We start from the raw sequence: 14,944 nt of genomic DNA on the forward strand, positions 1-14,944 counted from the left end.
ACCAACCGAAATTAATGTCGTTTTGGCTTGTTTAATTGCAGTTCTTTCATTTCATTCGTCCGATATTATTTCTACTCAAAATGGAGAATATTCTCCAGGTTGTTCTTTTTCAGGAGTAGATTCAATTTGTAACTAATATTGATCTAATTTATCATTAAATTTTATCTTAGCTGTCACTAAAACTTGTTTTCTCTAATAAATTATTACATTGTTGTTTTACCATGTCATTTTCCCATAGAAGAAAAAAAAACAACAAATTGAAAATTTCACAAAGAACTGAAGCATGAAATTTTGAAAGAGGTTCGCCAAGTACATGCTTACAGAAGATCATATTGCATTAATGAAAAATTTTTCCATGCCATATACAAAAATGAAGTATATGTATATATCACACAGAACATTATTTATATATGTTCTTGATTGTACATACATCCATACAGAATTTCCCATTCACATTCTATGATAAGTAACATAAACTTAGCGCGCATATTCTTAGATATATCGTACTCTGCTCTTTCTCTCTCTCTCTCTACGGCTGGGCTCTGGGAAAGACAAAGCGCATAGCAAGCCTTACAAGAACAAAAACGGACGGCAGTAAAAAAATGGCTGAAATATTGCATTGTCGACTTTTGCGCCAAGACACGCTTATAATTATGCGCATTTTCTGTAGTACTTTTCTGTGTCGTTTTTTTATATTCTTTTGTTTCGAATTCTGTATTTTTCGCTGCAGAACAGCGAGTGAATTGAAATGAGACCGGGATTGTAAAATTCACACACAATATATTATCATTAATAAGAGGAAATAACACAAATAAGAATGAAAATGAATTGTAAGAACACATTGTACATTGCTTTGGATCGCATCGCGCATAGAAGATGTGGAGCCAAGAATTGCGAGTGCACACAAATATATAGACATACATACATACATACATACATATGTATATAGAGAAAGATGTATACCAGTGTAAATTGCAATACTTGGTGTGCTGCAACGACTGCAAATGAACAGATGCTGATGATGTATGATTTAAAAATGTTCTAAAATAGTATGTTTGTATGATGTTAACCCATGGCGAGGCGGTCAAAGTAGATAAATGACATGATAAATGGTGATATGTCAGAATGAAAAAACACCGAAATTATATTACGTTTACGTATAAATAGGTTAATCCACTGGATTTGGATTAAAATTGTCATATCCATTACTTATACCTCAAATAAATCCCCTTAAAGTGCCAAATTCGGTTAACCCTGCAAAAAGTTCTAACGTAAAAATTACATTAGGTTTATAAGAACAGATTCAAGACTGAAGATGTACGATTTTGACATTTGAGTAATTTTAAAAGTCAATTTTCGACCTTTATTCGACTCTACATTGCTGTGAAATAGTCGAAACATAAGCTCACCGAAGTAATGAGTGTGATTTTCATTTTAACAAAGGCATCGAAAAGCTGACAGATTTTGGCAACGCTCATATAAAATATGAAACACCTGAAAATCGACTATTATTCGACAACATCTTCTTGGTATGCCAAACAAAGCAAAACCAAATGCTGGCAACGCTGATATAACGTTGATTGAAATACGTAAAAATCGACTTTAATTCGACTCTTCATTTGTATAAAAAGACTCCAATAAAACCTACAAACTTATGTCAAAATCGACTTGACTTTATATAGATTTTATAAATTTGTTTTCTTTGCTCGATATGCAAATGATGTAACAAAAAGAAGTGTTGGATTCGACTTTTATCCGTCTCTTGATCGGCTTGAAAAAGACGACCATCGAAAGGAATTCACTGAAGTGTAAGGCACTATCATTGTGGAACATTAAAAATTGGCAGGAATTAAAAAAAAAAAAAATAATAATAATAATAATAATAAAAAATAGTCCTTTTCATATGCTCTCATATATTTACAGAAATAGGTTTAATCGACTTTTATTCGATTTTAACATAAAAGCGAAATATCTTTATTATTTTTAAGACAAATATTGAACGACTTTAAGAGCACTTTTTATGTTGAACACTAAAGATTTATTCGTTTTCGTATGATTGGAATCGACATTTATTCGACTCTCAATTAAAAACAAAACGTATTTCAAAAAAGCTTTTCAATCAATTTCCCAGAAAAAGAAGAAGATCTGAATATTAGTATTACTTTTGAAACTAGTCAAAATCAGCTATAAATTGCTAGAAAAATGTGCAAAATTTTTAAATAGAATAAATATCATAATTGTTCCAAGACAAATATGGAAACTCTCAGATTTTTTTCTCAATTCGGTGAGAATCTCTAGAAAAGCAGTACATCACTTTTCGACTTTTACCTGATAAAAATCAAAACAAACAAAATCGACTTTTCTTTGGGAGAAATCAATTTTTTTCTGGTTTAACAGAACAGATGGAACGAAATTCCAATAAATCATCATTCATGTGTGAAATGTGAATGTGACGTAAATATGTCAAAAATAGTCCAACAATCCACTATAACTGCAGAAATAACATGGATTCGACTCTGAACAAAGAAGAAAAACTTGAAAATCGACTTCCCACTGACTTCAAAGAATCGACTAGACAAAACACAAAAATTTGTACCCAACAAATGCAGTCTATTGAGTAAAATAAAAATAGTCTCAAGAAGTCGAATATCCACTTTTCACAGATTTTGAAATAAAATAAAGCCTTTTGAGCAAAATGTGCACTTAAATTAAATATAATCGACCCTAACTTGGTCTAAAATATTTTTGTTGAAAACAAAAATCTATACGTTATTATTTAATCTCAGTATCCTGATTAACTTAAAAGAGATTTTAATGTGAATCAGAATGAAGACTTTTAACCAATTTTAAAGAATAGTATACCAAAAGATATATGGGGCTATACCAAAACGTGAACCTGCACAGACAATTTTCTGTCATAGGCTGTAGTATCCATTACCAACTTCAAATACCAAATTTTAAACAATTCCGGTGAATAATGTCACTAAAATCATCATAATACCGAATATAGGGAGGTACCGTTATATGGGGCCTGTACAGAAAATTTTCTCTTATAGGCTGTAGTATCCCTTACGAACATTAAATACCAAATTTGAAACAATTCCAGTCGCTAAAATTATCAAAATACCGAATATCGGGAGGTACCGCTATATGGTGGATATACGAAGACGTGAACCTGCACAGACCATTTTCTGTCTTAGGCTGTAGTATCCATTACGAACTTCCAATACCGAATTTTAAAAAATTCCGGTGAATAATGTCACTAAAATCATCATAATACCGAATATCGGGAGGTACAGTTTTAGGGGGGCCATACCAAAACGTGAACCTACATGACCCATTTCAATACCAAAAGTTCTGCAAGCATATTATACATTTGAGTAAAACTTTATCAATCTACTTCATTTCGTTCGGAAGCTATTGTGATTTCCACAGACAGACGGATATCGCTAAATCGCCATAGAATTTTATGCTGATCAAAAATATATATATACTTTGTGGGATCAAAAATGTATATTTCGAGGTGTTACAAACGGAATGACCAACTTAATATACCCTCTATACTATGATGGAGAGTATAAAAAGATTTTCATGGAATCAGAATGAAAAAGAAAAAGTCGAAAATCGACTTTTAACCAATTTTAAAGAATAGCATATCAAAGGACATCTTCAAAGTTAAATTTGATCTACATTCAATCGATTCTAAAGAGGCAGAAAATTCGAAAATGTAAGATAAGCAACGAAACGTCGGCTTAACTCTAGTTTAGTAAAAACTCTTCAATTTTTTCGAAAATTTTTTCAGTGGTAGGTATTTTAACCATGATCCCGGGAAACTATTTTTTTCTTGGGGGACGGACCCGGGACCCCAGATTTTTGACCCGAAAGTCCGGGTTCGAGACCCCTACTAGACCGGATCCACTTACCCGATATAGACAATATGGGTATCGTTGGAAAGCTTATGAAAATACCTATCCAACAAGTGGTCACATGATGGGGTAAGATCTTACGGTTCGGAAGTTATAGTCAAATTATCGATTTTTTGGACCCGGATTTTTTATAAAACCCCCAAAAAGTTAAAAAATGGTCCATTATGGGGGACAACAAAATTGATGCCAAATTATAGCTGACACTTCTACCTTTCCAAAAAGGTTCAATTTGTGCTAATACCTTTACTCCAGAGATATGGGTCTTTCCATCCGCATAACCCGATTCTAACCAGTTCATTAAAACTATGTTTTCAATAAAAAAGGTATATTTTGCGTAAGAATGAAATTCAGAAATCTTTGATTCGCGTTAGCCGGTGTAGGACATACCCAGAGGAGAAAATCTCAAGCCCCGGCCGAAGGCCGGCTACTTACAAAAGGTATCCAATTTAGAAAACTTTGGTTCGCGTTAGCCGGTGTGGGACATACCCAGAGGAGAAAATCTCAAGCCCCGGCCGAAGGCCGGCTATTTCCAAAAAGTGTCAAATTTAGAAAACATTGGTTCGCGTTAGCCGGTGTGGGACATACCCAGAGGAGAAAATCTCAAGCTCCGGCCGAAGGCCGGCTATATACAAAAAGTGTCAAATTTAGAAAACTTTGGTTCGCGTTAGCCGGTTTAGGACATACCCAGAGGAGAAAATCTCAAGCCCCGGCCGAAGGCCGGCTACTTACAAAAGGTATCCAATTTAGAAAACTTTGGTTCGCGTTAGCCGGTGTAGGACATACCCAGAGGAGAAAATCTCAAGCCCCGGCCGAAGGCCGGCTATTTACAAAGAGTGCCGAAATTATGAACCTTTTGTTCGCGTTAGCCGGGGTCGGACATACCCATAGGTGAAAACTTCAAGCCCCGGCCGAAGGCCGGCTATTTACAAAAAGTGCCAAATTTAGAAAACTTTTGTTATTCCGACGACTGCTACGCGAAATAAACACTTTTTTTATTAAAAACATAATTTTAATGAACTGGTTAGAATCGGGTTATGCGGATGGAAAGACCCATATCTCTGGAACCGAAAAAGGTATTAGCACAAATTGTAGCATTTTGGAAAGGTAAGAGTGTCAGCTATAATTTGGAAACAATTTTGTTGACCCCCATAATGGGCCCTTTTTTGACTTTTTGGGGGTTTCATAAAAAATCCGGGTCCAAAAAATCGATAATTTGACTATAACTTCCGAACCATGACAACTTACCCCTTCATGTGACCACTTGTTGGATAGGTATTTCCATAAGCTTTCAATCGATACCCATATTGTCTATATCGGGTAAGTGGATCCGGGTCCAGGCGGGGTCTTGATCCCGGACTTTTGGGTCAAAAATCTGGGGTCCCGGGTCCGTCCCCCAAGAAAAAAATAGTTTCCCGGGATCAGGGTAAAAATACCTACCTCTGGAAAAAATTTCGAAAAAATCTAAGAGTTTTTACTAAACTAGAGTTGTTCCGAAACGTCTAAAGTATTTCTCAAAGACTCAATAGATGAGACAAAAAATAATTTTGTAAGATAATATAAAAAGGACCTTCGCAATAATAAAATTAATCTTTTGGAGGAAAATCGATGCTCTAATATTTTGTCAGATTTATATTTGACTGGAAATTTATAGGAAAAAGTCGAAAATCGAATTTTTACCTAAATTTCAGAATCGATAAAGCAAAGGATTGTTTTATATGGACAAAATAAAAGCTTTTTTTAATTTACAACCTCTTTTACGGGTTTCATACGTTTTTAAGTGTTATTCATTTCTTTATTTGAAATCACCTCTTACGTGTTGGCTTTCGCTTAAGTGAATCACATTATCCCCGCAATGGACCTTACCTAACCCAATCAACATTTTCAAAAGACACACACACACATATATATATATATCTTCACACTTGTTCTAATTAGTATATTTTTCATGCCATGCCGTGGTCTTTTATTTTCAAACCAGTTACATTTAATTAGCAATGATATTTATCAAATAATTACTTCCTTCCTTTGGAATACAAGACAAGAATACATTATTATATGGCAACAGTTCCAGGTTAGGGGCAACAAAAATGCACCTGATTACAACGTGATTGAGATATTCTTTTAAAGGCACTTCGTTTTTTTTTTAGAAGTTATGTTTTAATATTTTGCAAAAGCAAACGAAAAAAGAAGAACCCGGTTTAAATGACATTTAAGATCAGATTACGTTGAAGACGGCAAAAAAGGCAAAACAAAATAAAAACACCTATAAAAATAGACTCTTAAGAAATGTTGACAAAAAATTCCAAAAAACGATATTTATTTCAATATTTAAGAAAAATTAACAACTTGTTTGTCAGTAATTCCGATACAAGATTAGAAAGAAAGAATGGGATGATGGACGGGCGGAAAGACAGACGAATCACATACCATAAAACAAGTTTCCCTACTTTTTTTTTACTAAATACCTATTCAGAATAAAAGGCAAAATCGAAAGAAGCCACAGAACACAGAATACGAAAACACAGCATATATACAATTTATTTATATGCCTTTTATATGTTATTAGTATTTTAATTCGTTTTGCTGTTGTTTTTGTTCAAAGGAATTTCAAAATTAATACAACACAAAAAAAAAAACAGAAAACGAGAAAAAAATATTCATTCGAATTTGCTGGTGTTATGCCAACAGATGTGTTTGATTGTTTGACTGGTGGTGGTCTGGTTTTGTTCTTTTGTCGTCATTTTTTTTTTTTTTTTGGTTATTAATATACATATTTTAATGAATCCCCTCGGGTTTAAAATTTTTACATGTAGGTGTGTTGTGGGTATACACATATAGGTGTATATATGTACACATATTTCAGATTTTTTCGATTCTCATTTTTTTTTTTGTTATTTTTATAATGTCGAAATGTCTGATGGATTGGAATTTGGCATTGTTTTGCCGGTTTGAAAAATAACAAACGAACCAAAAAACCCCCTTTCTTCCTTCCAAAACAAAAATAATATTTTTTATGTTGATTTCTACTATTTATTTGAGTAGCAAGCAAACACCATACCGAAATCTAGAAATTTGAAAAATATTTTCAATTGCCAATCACCCGCTAACATTTTACAAACACAGCGCAGCCAGCAGCACACGCTCACTCACTCATTGAATTTGGTTCTGTGTGTATTAAATGTTGGATAGATGGAGGGGCGGGTGGATGTATGTATGGTCCGGTCCATCTTTTTTATTCTATAAACAGTGGAAATATTCAACAGAAATATTTTTTTCTTTTGGTTATATTATTTCAGCAAATTGAAAAATTAACGTCAGCATTAGCCTCGTGCTGGTATGCGCATTACGTTGCCTCGTTTATTCTTTTTTTTTTCGATTTTTTTTGTAAAAATTGTGAGGAAAAAATTAAATAGCAAAAAAAAAAAAAAACAAAACGAGAACAACAAGCAAAGCATCAAAAATTATTTAGCGTAAATGAAACTCATTTTCATTTTAAGAAATAAAATTGTATACATATGTATTTGCCATATGTTCAAATTTTACCATGAAGTAAAGGGTGTTCCTTTTGGGGGAAAGAAGAAAAAAACGTAAACATGAGTAATTGTGTTAGGGACCTTTAAAAATCCAAATGAAAATAAATTCTGTTTGCTAAAGATTAATTATTTTATTTGAAAATAAAATATAACTTACTAGCAAGTGCCCGAAAAGTCCACCAACAGTGGCCTCAATATCAAATTTTCGAATTTTAGCTCAATCCATTTAGTTGACGGGAAATTTAGTAACATTTAAAACTTTTCGAACAACCATAGAACGCATTTCCAAAATCACCTCTTTCTCTCAACTACAGTCACCAAAAGCTCAAAAGAGTTAGAGTTGCTTCGCTTGGCCGAAAGGGGTGAACAGCCGAATTTGGTTTTCTCGGATGAGAAAACATTCGTTGCCCAGCAGTTTGCAAACAATCAAAATTATCGTGTTTACTTGCCAAAGAGGTCAGCTGAAAATGTGCACCTTCGGTTGGCCACTGGAACTCAAGCACCGATCATGATGATGGTGTGGGCCACCATAACAGCCGATGGTCGCTCTCCGCTCGCATTTATCGATATCAGAATAAATGCCGAATATTAACGCGAAAATATTCTGGAGGGTGTATTAAAGCCTTGGGCACGCAAACAGTTTGGACATTCCAACAGGACTCAGCACGCGGCAATGAGGTTCCTCGCTTCATTTCCAGCGCACAATGGCCAACAAAATCTCCGGATACTAGTCCGTTGGACTATTGTGTCTGGAGTATTTTGGAAAGCAAGGTTGGCACTAATAAATTCCAAAGTGTCGATCACCGGGAATGGGCCAAAATATCGCAGAGAAACATTCGGGCAGCGTGTGACGGTTTCATTGGCCGTTTCAAGGCCATAATTCGTGCCAAAGGTAACCAATTCGAACAAATCTAAACTTTTTCTAGAATTTGATGCTATTTCCGACATTTTTTGCTTTCGTTCAATAAAATTTAAAAAAATGTAAGAATTATGGCGTTTGACTTTGTAGTAGTTTTTTTATCTCATTTAAATTTTAATTTCTCACAGTAATGTAGTTATATCATTATTGAAAATTTTGCTCGAATGTTTGGTCCTTTGACCCCTACGAAATACCAATTTGAAAAATTTTGTTAAAGAAATAATTGTTTGACCATGCAAATAAATCATAATTTTATGGGTATCCACAATTATAAGCCAAAACGGCACTTCAATACAAAAAAGCAACAACAACAAAAATTTTGTTGCCATCTGAAAAATTCCAGCAAAAAAATAAATGAAGGAAAAAAAATATTTTACTCATTTTTTCAGGTAATGAATGTCCATTGAAATTGGCCAAATAGGCTGACAGTTAAAATTACTTGTTACAAAAAATAAAAAAAAAGCTTCAACTACAACAATAACAAAGTAAACCAAGTATTCAAGCGACAGCAACAACAACACTGCTCCACACACATTTTTGGTGTATTGCGGAATTTGTCTATCTGTTAACTTTTAACTATTTGTAGACAGCAAAAATTGACAAAAAAAAACGCTCACCAATACCTTCAAACACAACTGGCTAAATAACAACATTTGCTGGTGTTGTTTTCGTTTAGTTTTGTTTTTTTTTTTAACTGAGTACTGAAATATGTTCAAAGCCAACATGCCTATATAGATAGAAATATACACCGCACATAGATACTTGGATCTGCATGCATTCATGCAAAAGTTAGCTAGCTGTATGCATGTGCAATGCAATGCAATAATGTTTGGCAAAACAGAAAATAAAAACAACAAAAAAAAAAACTTTGAAGTATCTCTCGCTCTTTTGACTAGTTTCACAAATATGACACTGACGGCAACAATGATCATTTGAGATCGCCTGACAACTTCTGCTCTACCATACGTTTACGTGGTGCCCCCGTCTGCGGTACTTCATGCCAGATCACTTCACCTTAACACCTCTTTTTCGCTCGCTCTCTCGCTCACTGGTCGCTCACTCAAACTCTGGCAGCATTTGTAAAAAAATATTTGAAACAACATAGCGAAAAATAAACAAAAAAGCGCTAACACACACACACACGCGGGCTATATAAAAATGAAGTGAAGTAGAAGCGCAAAAACAACAAAAAGCTTTAAAGCGAAAACATTCCGATGTGATGATTAAGACAAAAATAGAGCTAAAATTAAACGCGAACAACTTGCAAAACTAAACACACAACAGCAACAACGACGACGACGGCCATCATTCCATTACCTCTCAGCACACCACACCACACCACATCCCTCCCCACCTCATCCACACCGCTGGACTGAACCAGCGTCGAACGACCGCAATCTTACAATTGCTCAGAGATATTTACAATTACATGAAAACGTAAACCGAAAAGTTTAAGTGAGGCAAACAAACAAACCAAGCAAGCAATTCGACGGCCAACAAGACTGACGGACTGGCTGACTTGATTGAAAAAAGAGCACAACACCAGCACATGTGAATGTGTGGCGTATGCCTGGCTGACAATCGCTTGGTTTGTTCGAGCCCAAAAATATTTTTTCATTTAGACATGCAGACGGACGGACGCATTGTCGGCCGGACAGACAGATAAACTTGTGGTATGCATGAAGTGGAGAATTGGCTAAAACGAAAAGTCAATCTACAACAACAGCACCAACAACATTTTGAAAGTAAACAAAATGTTTACAATTATTTTGGTTGTAATTTGGATTTTCGCCTTCCGTTTCTACAAAAGACAACAATTCGAAAAATAAACTGAAACCAAAACACAGACACACATTTACACAAATAATTTACAACAACAAGAGTGAAGGGGGCCTCATTTTATTTATGGGAAATATTTGTGTTATCCGTATTTTGCGGCAAAAGGGGGTCATCCCGTAAAAGTTATGCAATTTTGAATGATTTTTTTTTTCAAAAATGTGTAAAAATATTTATTATAAGTGCAACAATTATTTTATATGAAAAAAATCCTCAGCTACTGAGTCCAGAATTATTTCTAAAGAGGAAAATACTGAAGTCAGATTCTATAGAAAAAATACTAAGTTAAAAATACCTCAGTCTAACTGAGGTCAAATTTTTTTCTATAGAAAAAAATACCTCAGTCTAGGTAAGGATAAAGTAGATGTCCCAAAGGCCGTCTGCCATAGAGTAGATGACCCCAGAGGCCGTCTGCCATAGAGTAGATGGCCCCAGAGGCCGTCTACCATAGAGTAGATGGCCCAAGAGGCCGTCTACCGTAGAGTAGATGATCCCAGAGGCCGTCTACCGTAGAGTAGATGACCCCAGAGGCCGTCTACCGTAGAGTAGATGACCCCAGAGGCCGTCTACCGTAGAGTAGATGACCCCAGAGGCCGTCTACCGTAGAGTAGATGACCCCAGAGGTCGTCTACCGTAGAGTAGATGACCCCAGAGGCCGTCACCGTAGAGGTCAAATTTTTTTCTATAGAAAAAAATACCTCAGTCTAAATGAGGTCAAATTTTTTTCTATAGAAAAAAATACCTCAGTCTAACTGAGGTCAAATTTTTTTCTATAGAAAAAAACTCAATCTAGGTAAGGATAAAGTAGATGTCCCAAAGGCCGTCTGCCATAGAGTAGATGACCCCAGAGGCCGTCTGCCATAGAGTAGATGGCCCCAGAGGCCGTCTACCGTAGAGTAGATGACCACAGAGGCCGTCTACCGTAGAGTAGATGACCACAGAGGTCGTCTACCGTAGAGTAGATGACCCCAGAGGCCGTCTACCGTAGAGTAGATGACCCCAGAGGCCGTCTACCGTAGAGTAGATGACCCCAGAGGCCGTCTACCGTAGAGTAGATGACCCCAGAGGCCGTCTACCGTAGAGTAGATGACCCCAGAGGCCGTCTACCGTAGAGTAGATTGGCTCAGCCTGATGATGTCAGGGCAAGCATTTATTGTTAACTTTTCCAGAATTTAAACATTTTTTCCAAATTCATTTATCCCAATTATGGCCAGATTTTGTTCCATAAAAAAAATGCATGGAATCAATGACGGGTATCCAACGCCGAAATAGTGTTTTTAGGAAACTATTTTTATTAAAAAATCCTTTTCATATTTTCCTAATTATGAGGTGAGGAAATATTCAATTTATTGAAATGGTATTTCAGGATACTTACTGGTCTCTCGGATCCAGCCATGTTGTCTTTTTCGTATTGTGATCTATGTAATAGATCTTGCCATCAAAATCCTTGGCAATATCCCAGCCATCGGGCAGGGGAAACTCGCCATGATGCAAATGCTGTTGAGACTGATGATGCTGCTGCTGCTGTGACGTTGTTTGGTAATGGTGCGGGTGATGGTGTTGGGGCGGTTGCTGATAAGGATGTGGAGAGATGTGCGTTGTTGAGGAGGACAAATTGGCATGCTGATGTTGTTGCTGCTGCTGTTGCGTTGCTGCGGCTACATTTGTCAGCGATGTGGTTTGATGTGGCGTTGGTTGACTGTGATTGTATTGTTGATACTGTTGTTGTTGCTGGTGGTTTGCTAGTTGCTGTAAATTTGGCATAATTTCAATTTTGAAATGCTTGCACGTTGTCAACAGTAAAAAAATGAAGAGTAGAACGACAACAACAACAAAATATGTTATAATAATGTTGCAAACGACGGTGTTGTTGCTGGGCGTTGCTGCAACAACGCTGATGTTGTCAAGTAATTGAATCGTTGTCGTTGATGTAAATTGTTGGGAAGTTTGAGAGATGATACTTCTGTTGTTTTTGCTATCACCCAGTAGCTGATGATGTTATCCAAGAAAAATTCAATGATTCCAAAACACCAGTTAGTCAGTAAGTGGTAATCGCAAAACAGTTTCACTTGTTGTCATTCTCTCTTTTCCCGTTCTCCTTCTCTCCTGCAAAATTTTTCTGCAAGGATTGCGTGTGTTGTTGTTTTTGTGGGGGAAATACTTTTGGGACTTTACCACCTCAACATAGTTACGTTGTTTTGTCGTCGTTCGTGGCTGGTGTCTGGGTCTGGTCAATCAGGGAGACAACACAAAAAATTAAACGAAACGAAAACAAAAATGTTTCAAACTTGTTTCGAAAATTTTCACAACCGCATTTTTGTCAACCTCCACATTTGGTGTTGTTGTTTATTTTTTTTGGTTTTGGGCAAATTTTGTTGTTGCTGGTTTGTTTGAAAACGCGTTTGAAACCGTTGTTTAGTTTGCCGTGTTCGTCGTTTTTTGGATCGTCCACAGAAAAACGTTATTTGAATTTTGATTTTTTTGGTTTCTGTTTTCGACGCTGCTTTACGGCGACGACGACGTTTTGTTGTTATCACCAACCAAAATTTATTTATTTTTTTGTTGTTACAAAAAGGTGCGCGCCGATTTTTCAAATTTCGTTTTGTGTTTAGCTTTTTTGTTTTTTTCTCCTTCGATTTTTTTGTTTTGTTTCACTGAAGGTATTTTTGACCGCGTATTGAGGTTATTTTTGTATAAAAATATGTATATTTTTTGTCATAAATATTAATTTCTCCATACGAAGATTAATGACTTATTTCTTGGGCTATGGGGGTACAAACTAGCTCGCTATTATCACTGGGCACTAATTTCTTGGCATTTTTTTTCTTCAAATTTTCAATTTTTTTTTTTTTCACAAATTTTTAGGCACTAAATTTTGGTACAATATTTTGTGAGGCCTTAACTTTTTTTTCAATTTTCCATTAATATTGGCCTTATTATTCCGGTGTGTATGTGTGTGTTTAATAATCACTTTTTCACTTTGTCGTTTGTTTTAATTGGCATTTGCCTATTTCTGTTGGGTTGGTATTCAAAATAAAATTATTTTAAATTTTTCTAATCTCATCGCTGATGATCTTAAATTCTTAGCTTCCTCTTCACTGTATTCTTATTGTTGTTGTTGCTATCGTTGCTCGATTAACAACAAAAGCAGGCACCATAAAAACTCCAATGATTACATCGAAGAAGTGTTGGTGGTGTATCTCTCTTAGCATTTACTTGAATTTATACAACAATAACAAATGACGATCTCATCATGCTACAACAACATCAAGCATAAAACGGACTTGTATCTCTCCTATTGCTGGCTGGCTGGCACACAACTTTGTTAGTTGGCATGTGTAGGAACGAGTGTGTATGTGAATGTGTGTGTTTGTAGTTTTCAAGTTGCTTGCATGTATCTATGATGAGGAGAGTCTGTGCACAATGGGATCTTAATCAATGCTGCTGCTACTATGTTGTTGTTTTCGTTGTTGCTGCTGTTGCTATTGCTGGGAGATATACAATTTTATTTTGCTTTTGGTGTAATTTAAACAACAAAATCTGTCCCTCTCTTTCTGGCACATGAATTTTTCACTTTAAATTGTAACGGCGGCGTTCGCGCTCGCTATCTCTTTTGCTGCATTCCATTCCACAAAAAAAAAATTGTTTAATTTTTTTCTTCTTCTTTTATAACACGCAGCCCCTTGAGCTTCTTTCAATCACAAAAATTTATTGCTTCACTTGTTTTTCAAAATTATTTTACACTTCACACGGAAAAAATCTCACAAATTTTTCCATTTAATTCACATATTTCCGTTGGATTTTTCTTGAAGATGTTTGCTTATTCCATAAATTCTTTCTTTGCTGTTGTGTTTTTTTATTTTTATTTCTGTTTCTTTCTACTTTTTTGTTGTATAAAAGTGTGCTCACGTTAATCCATCCATCCGTTACGCGTTACGCCGTGCCGTGAAGCCGTTTACTAAATGAATTGTATTTGCCCGTTACACTCAAGTATTTTTCCAAATGTGCCATTGCTCTCTCTCCCATTCGCTTGTGCCGCTCTTTGTGGCGTTGAGATACGTTACTCATTTCTCAATGTTTATCTGTCGAATACAAAAGTCAGCCTTAAAATGTATCTGAAAGATCGTGCAGAGCTCACACTCGCTCTTCATTGAAAATGCCTCTCATGCTCGCTCTCTCTCTCTCTTTCTCACAGTATGTGTGCATTGCATAGTTTGCCTAACAGTCATCATAATTGCCAGTTTGAAAAGTAATGCCCACTTTGCGTTTTTTAGTGTTTGTCATAAGGAACTTTTTTAGTTTAGAGGGTTATTTAAAACTAACTCCTGAACAGAGGCTATAGCCGGGCGACCATGTGTTGCCTTATTTGTATTGAAGTTTCAATAGATATGTTATCTATTTGATTAGAAGTATTGAATCGTTCAAAATGCAGGGAACTCCACCATTTGGAACGAATTTGGCAATTTTCAAGAAAAAAAAAAAAAATAAATAAATAAATAAATAAATAAATAAAATCTGTTAAAATCTTAAAAGTACAGAATGTAGCCGTTTTATTAGGGCCTAAACGACGACGTGGACCTGCATAGGCATCTTTTGTCATAAGCCTTTTCAATATTCAAATGTGAATCTTGAAAAATCATCAAAATACCGAATTTAGGGAGGGTACGATTATATGGGACTATACCAAAATGTGGACCAGCACAGACACAGATTTTCTATCATAGAATTTG

The 14,944-nt window shown here is 35.6% G+C and overlaps 1 protein-coding gene across 1 annotated transcript in view; it reads right to left on the reverse strand.

Moving 5' to 3' along the window:
• LOC101895428 (protein kibra) overlaps window positions 1–14,198 on the reverse strand; it is a 51,542-nt gene extending 37,344 nt beyond the window's left edge. The window contains exon 1 of the mRNA XM_005183496.4: window positions 11,590–14,198. Within this exon, the coding sequence (XP_005183553.4) occupies window positions 11,590–11,978 (389 nt within the window). The 5' untranslated portion in view covers window positions 11,979–14,198. The remainder of the gene's footprint in view (window positions 1–11,589) is intronic.
• Window positions 14,199–14,944: the final 746 nt, after the last annotated feature.

The sequence above is a fragment of the Musca domestica genome, unplaced genomic scaffold (assembly GCF_030504385.1).
Source record: "Musca domestica strain aabys unplaced genomic scaffold, Musca_domestica.polishedcontigs.V.1.1 1, whole genome shotgun sequence".
Taxonomy (NCBI): Eukaryota; Metazoa; Arthropoda; class Insecta; order Diptera; family Muscidae; genus Musca; species Musca domestica.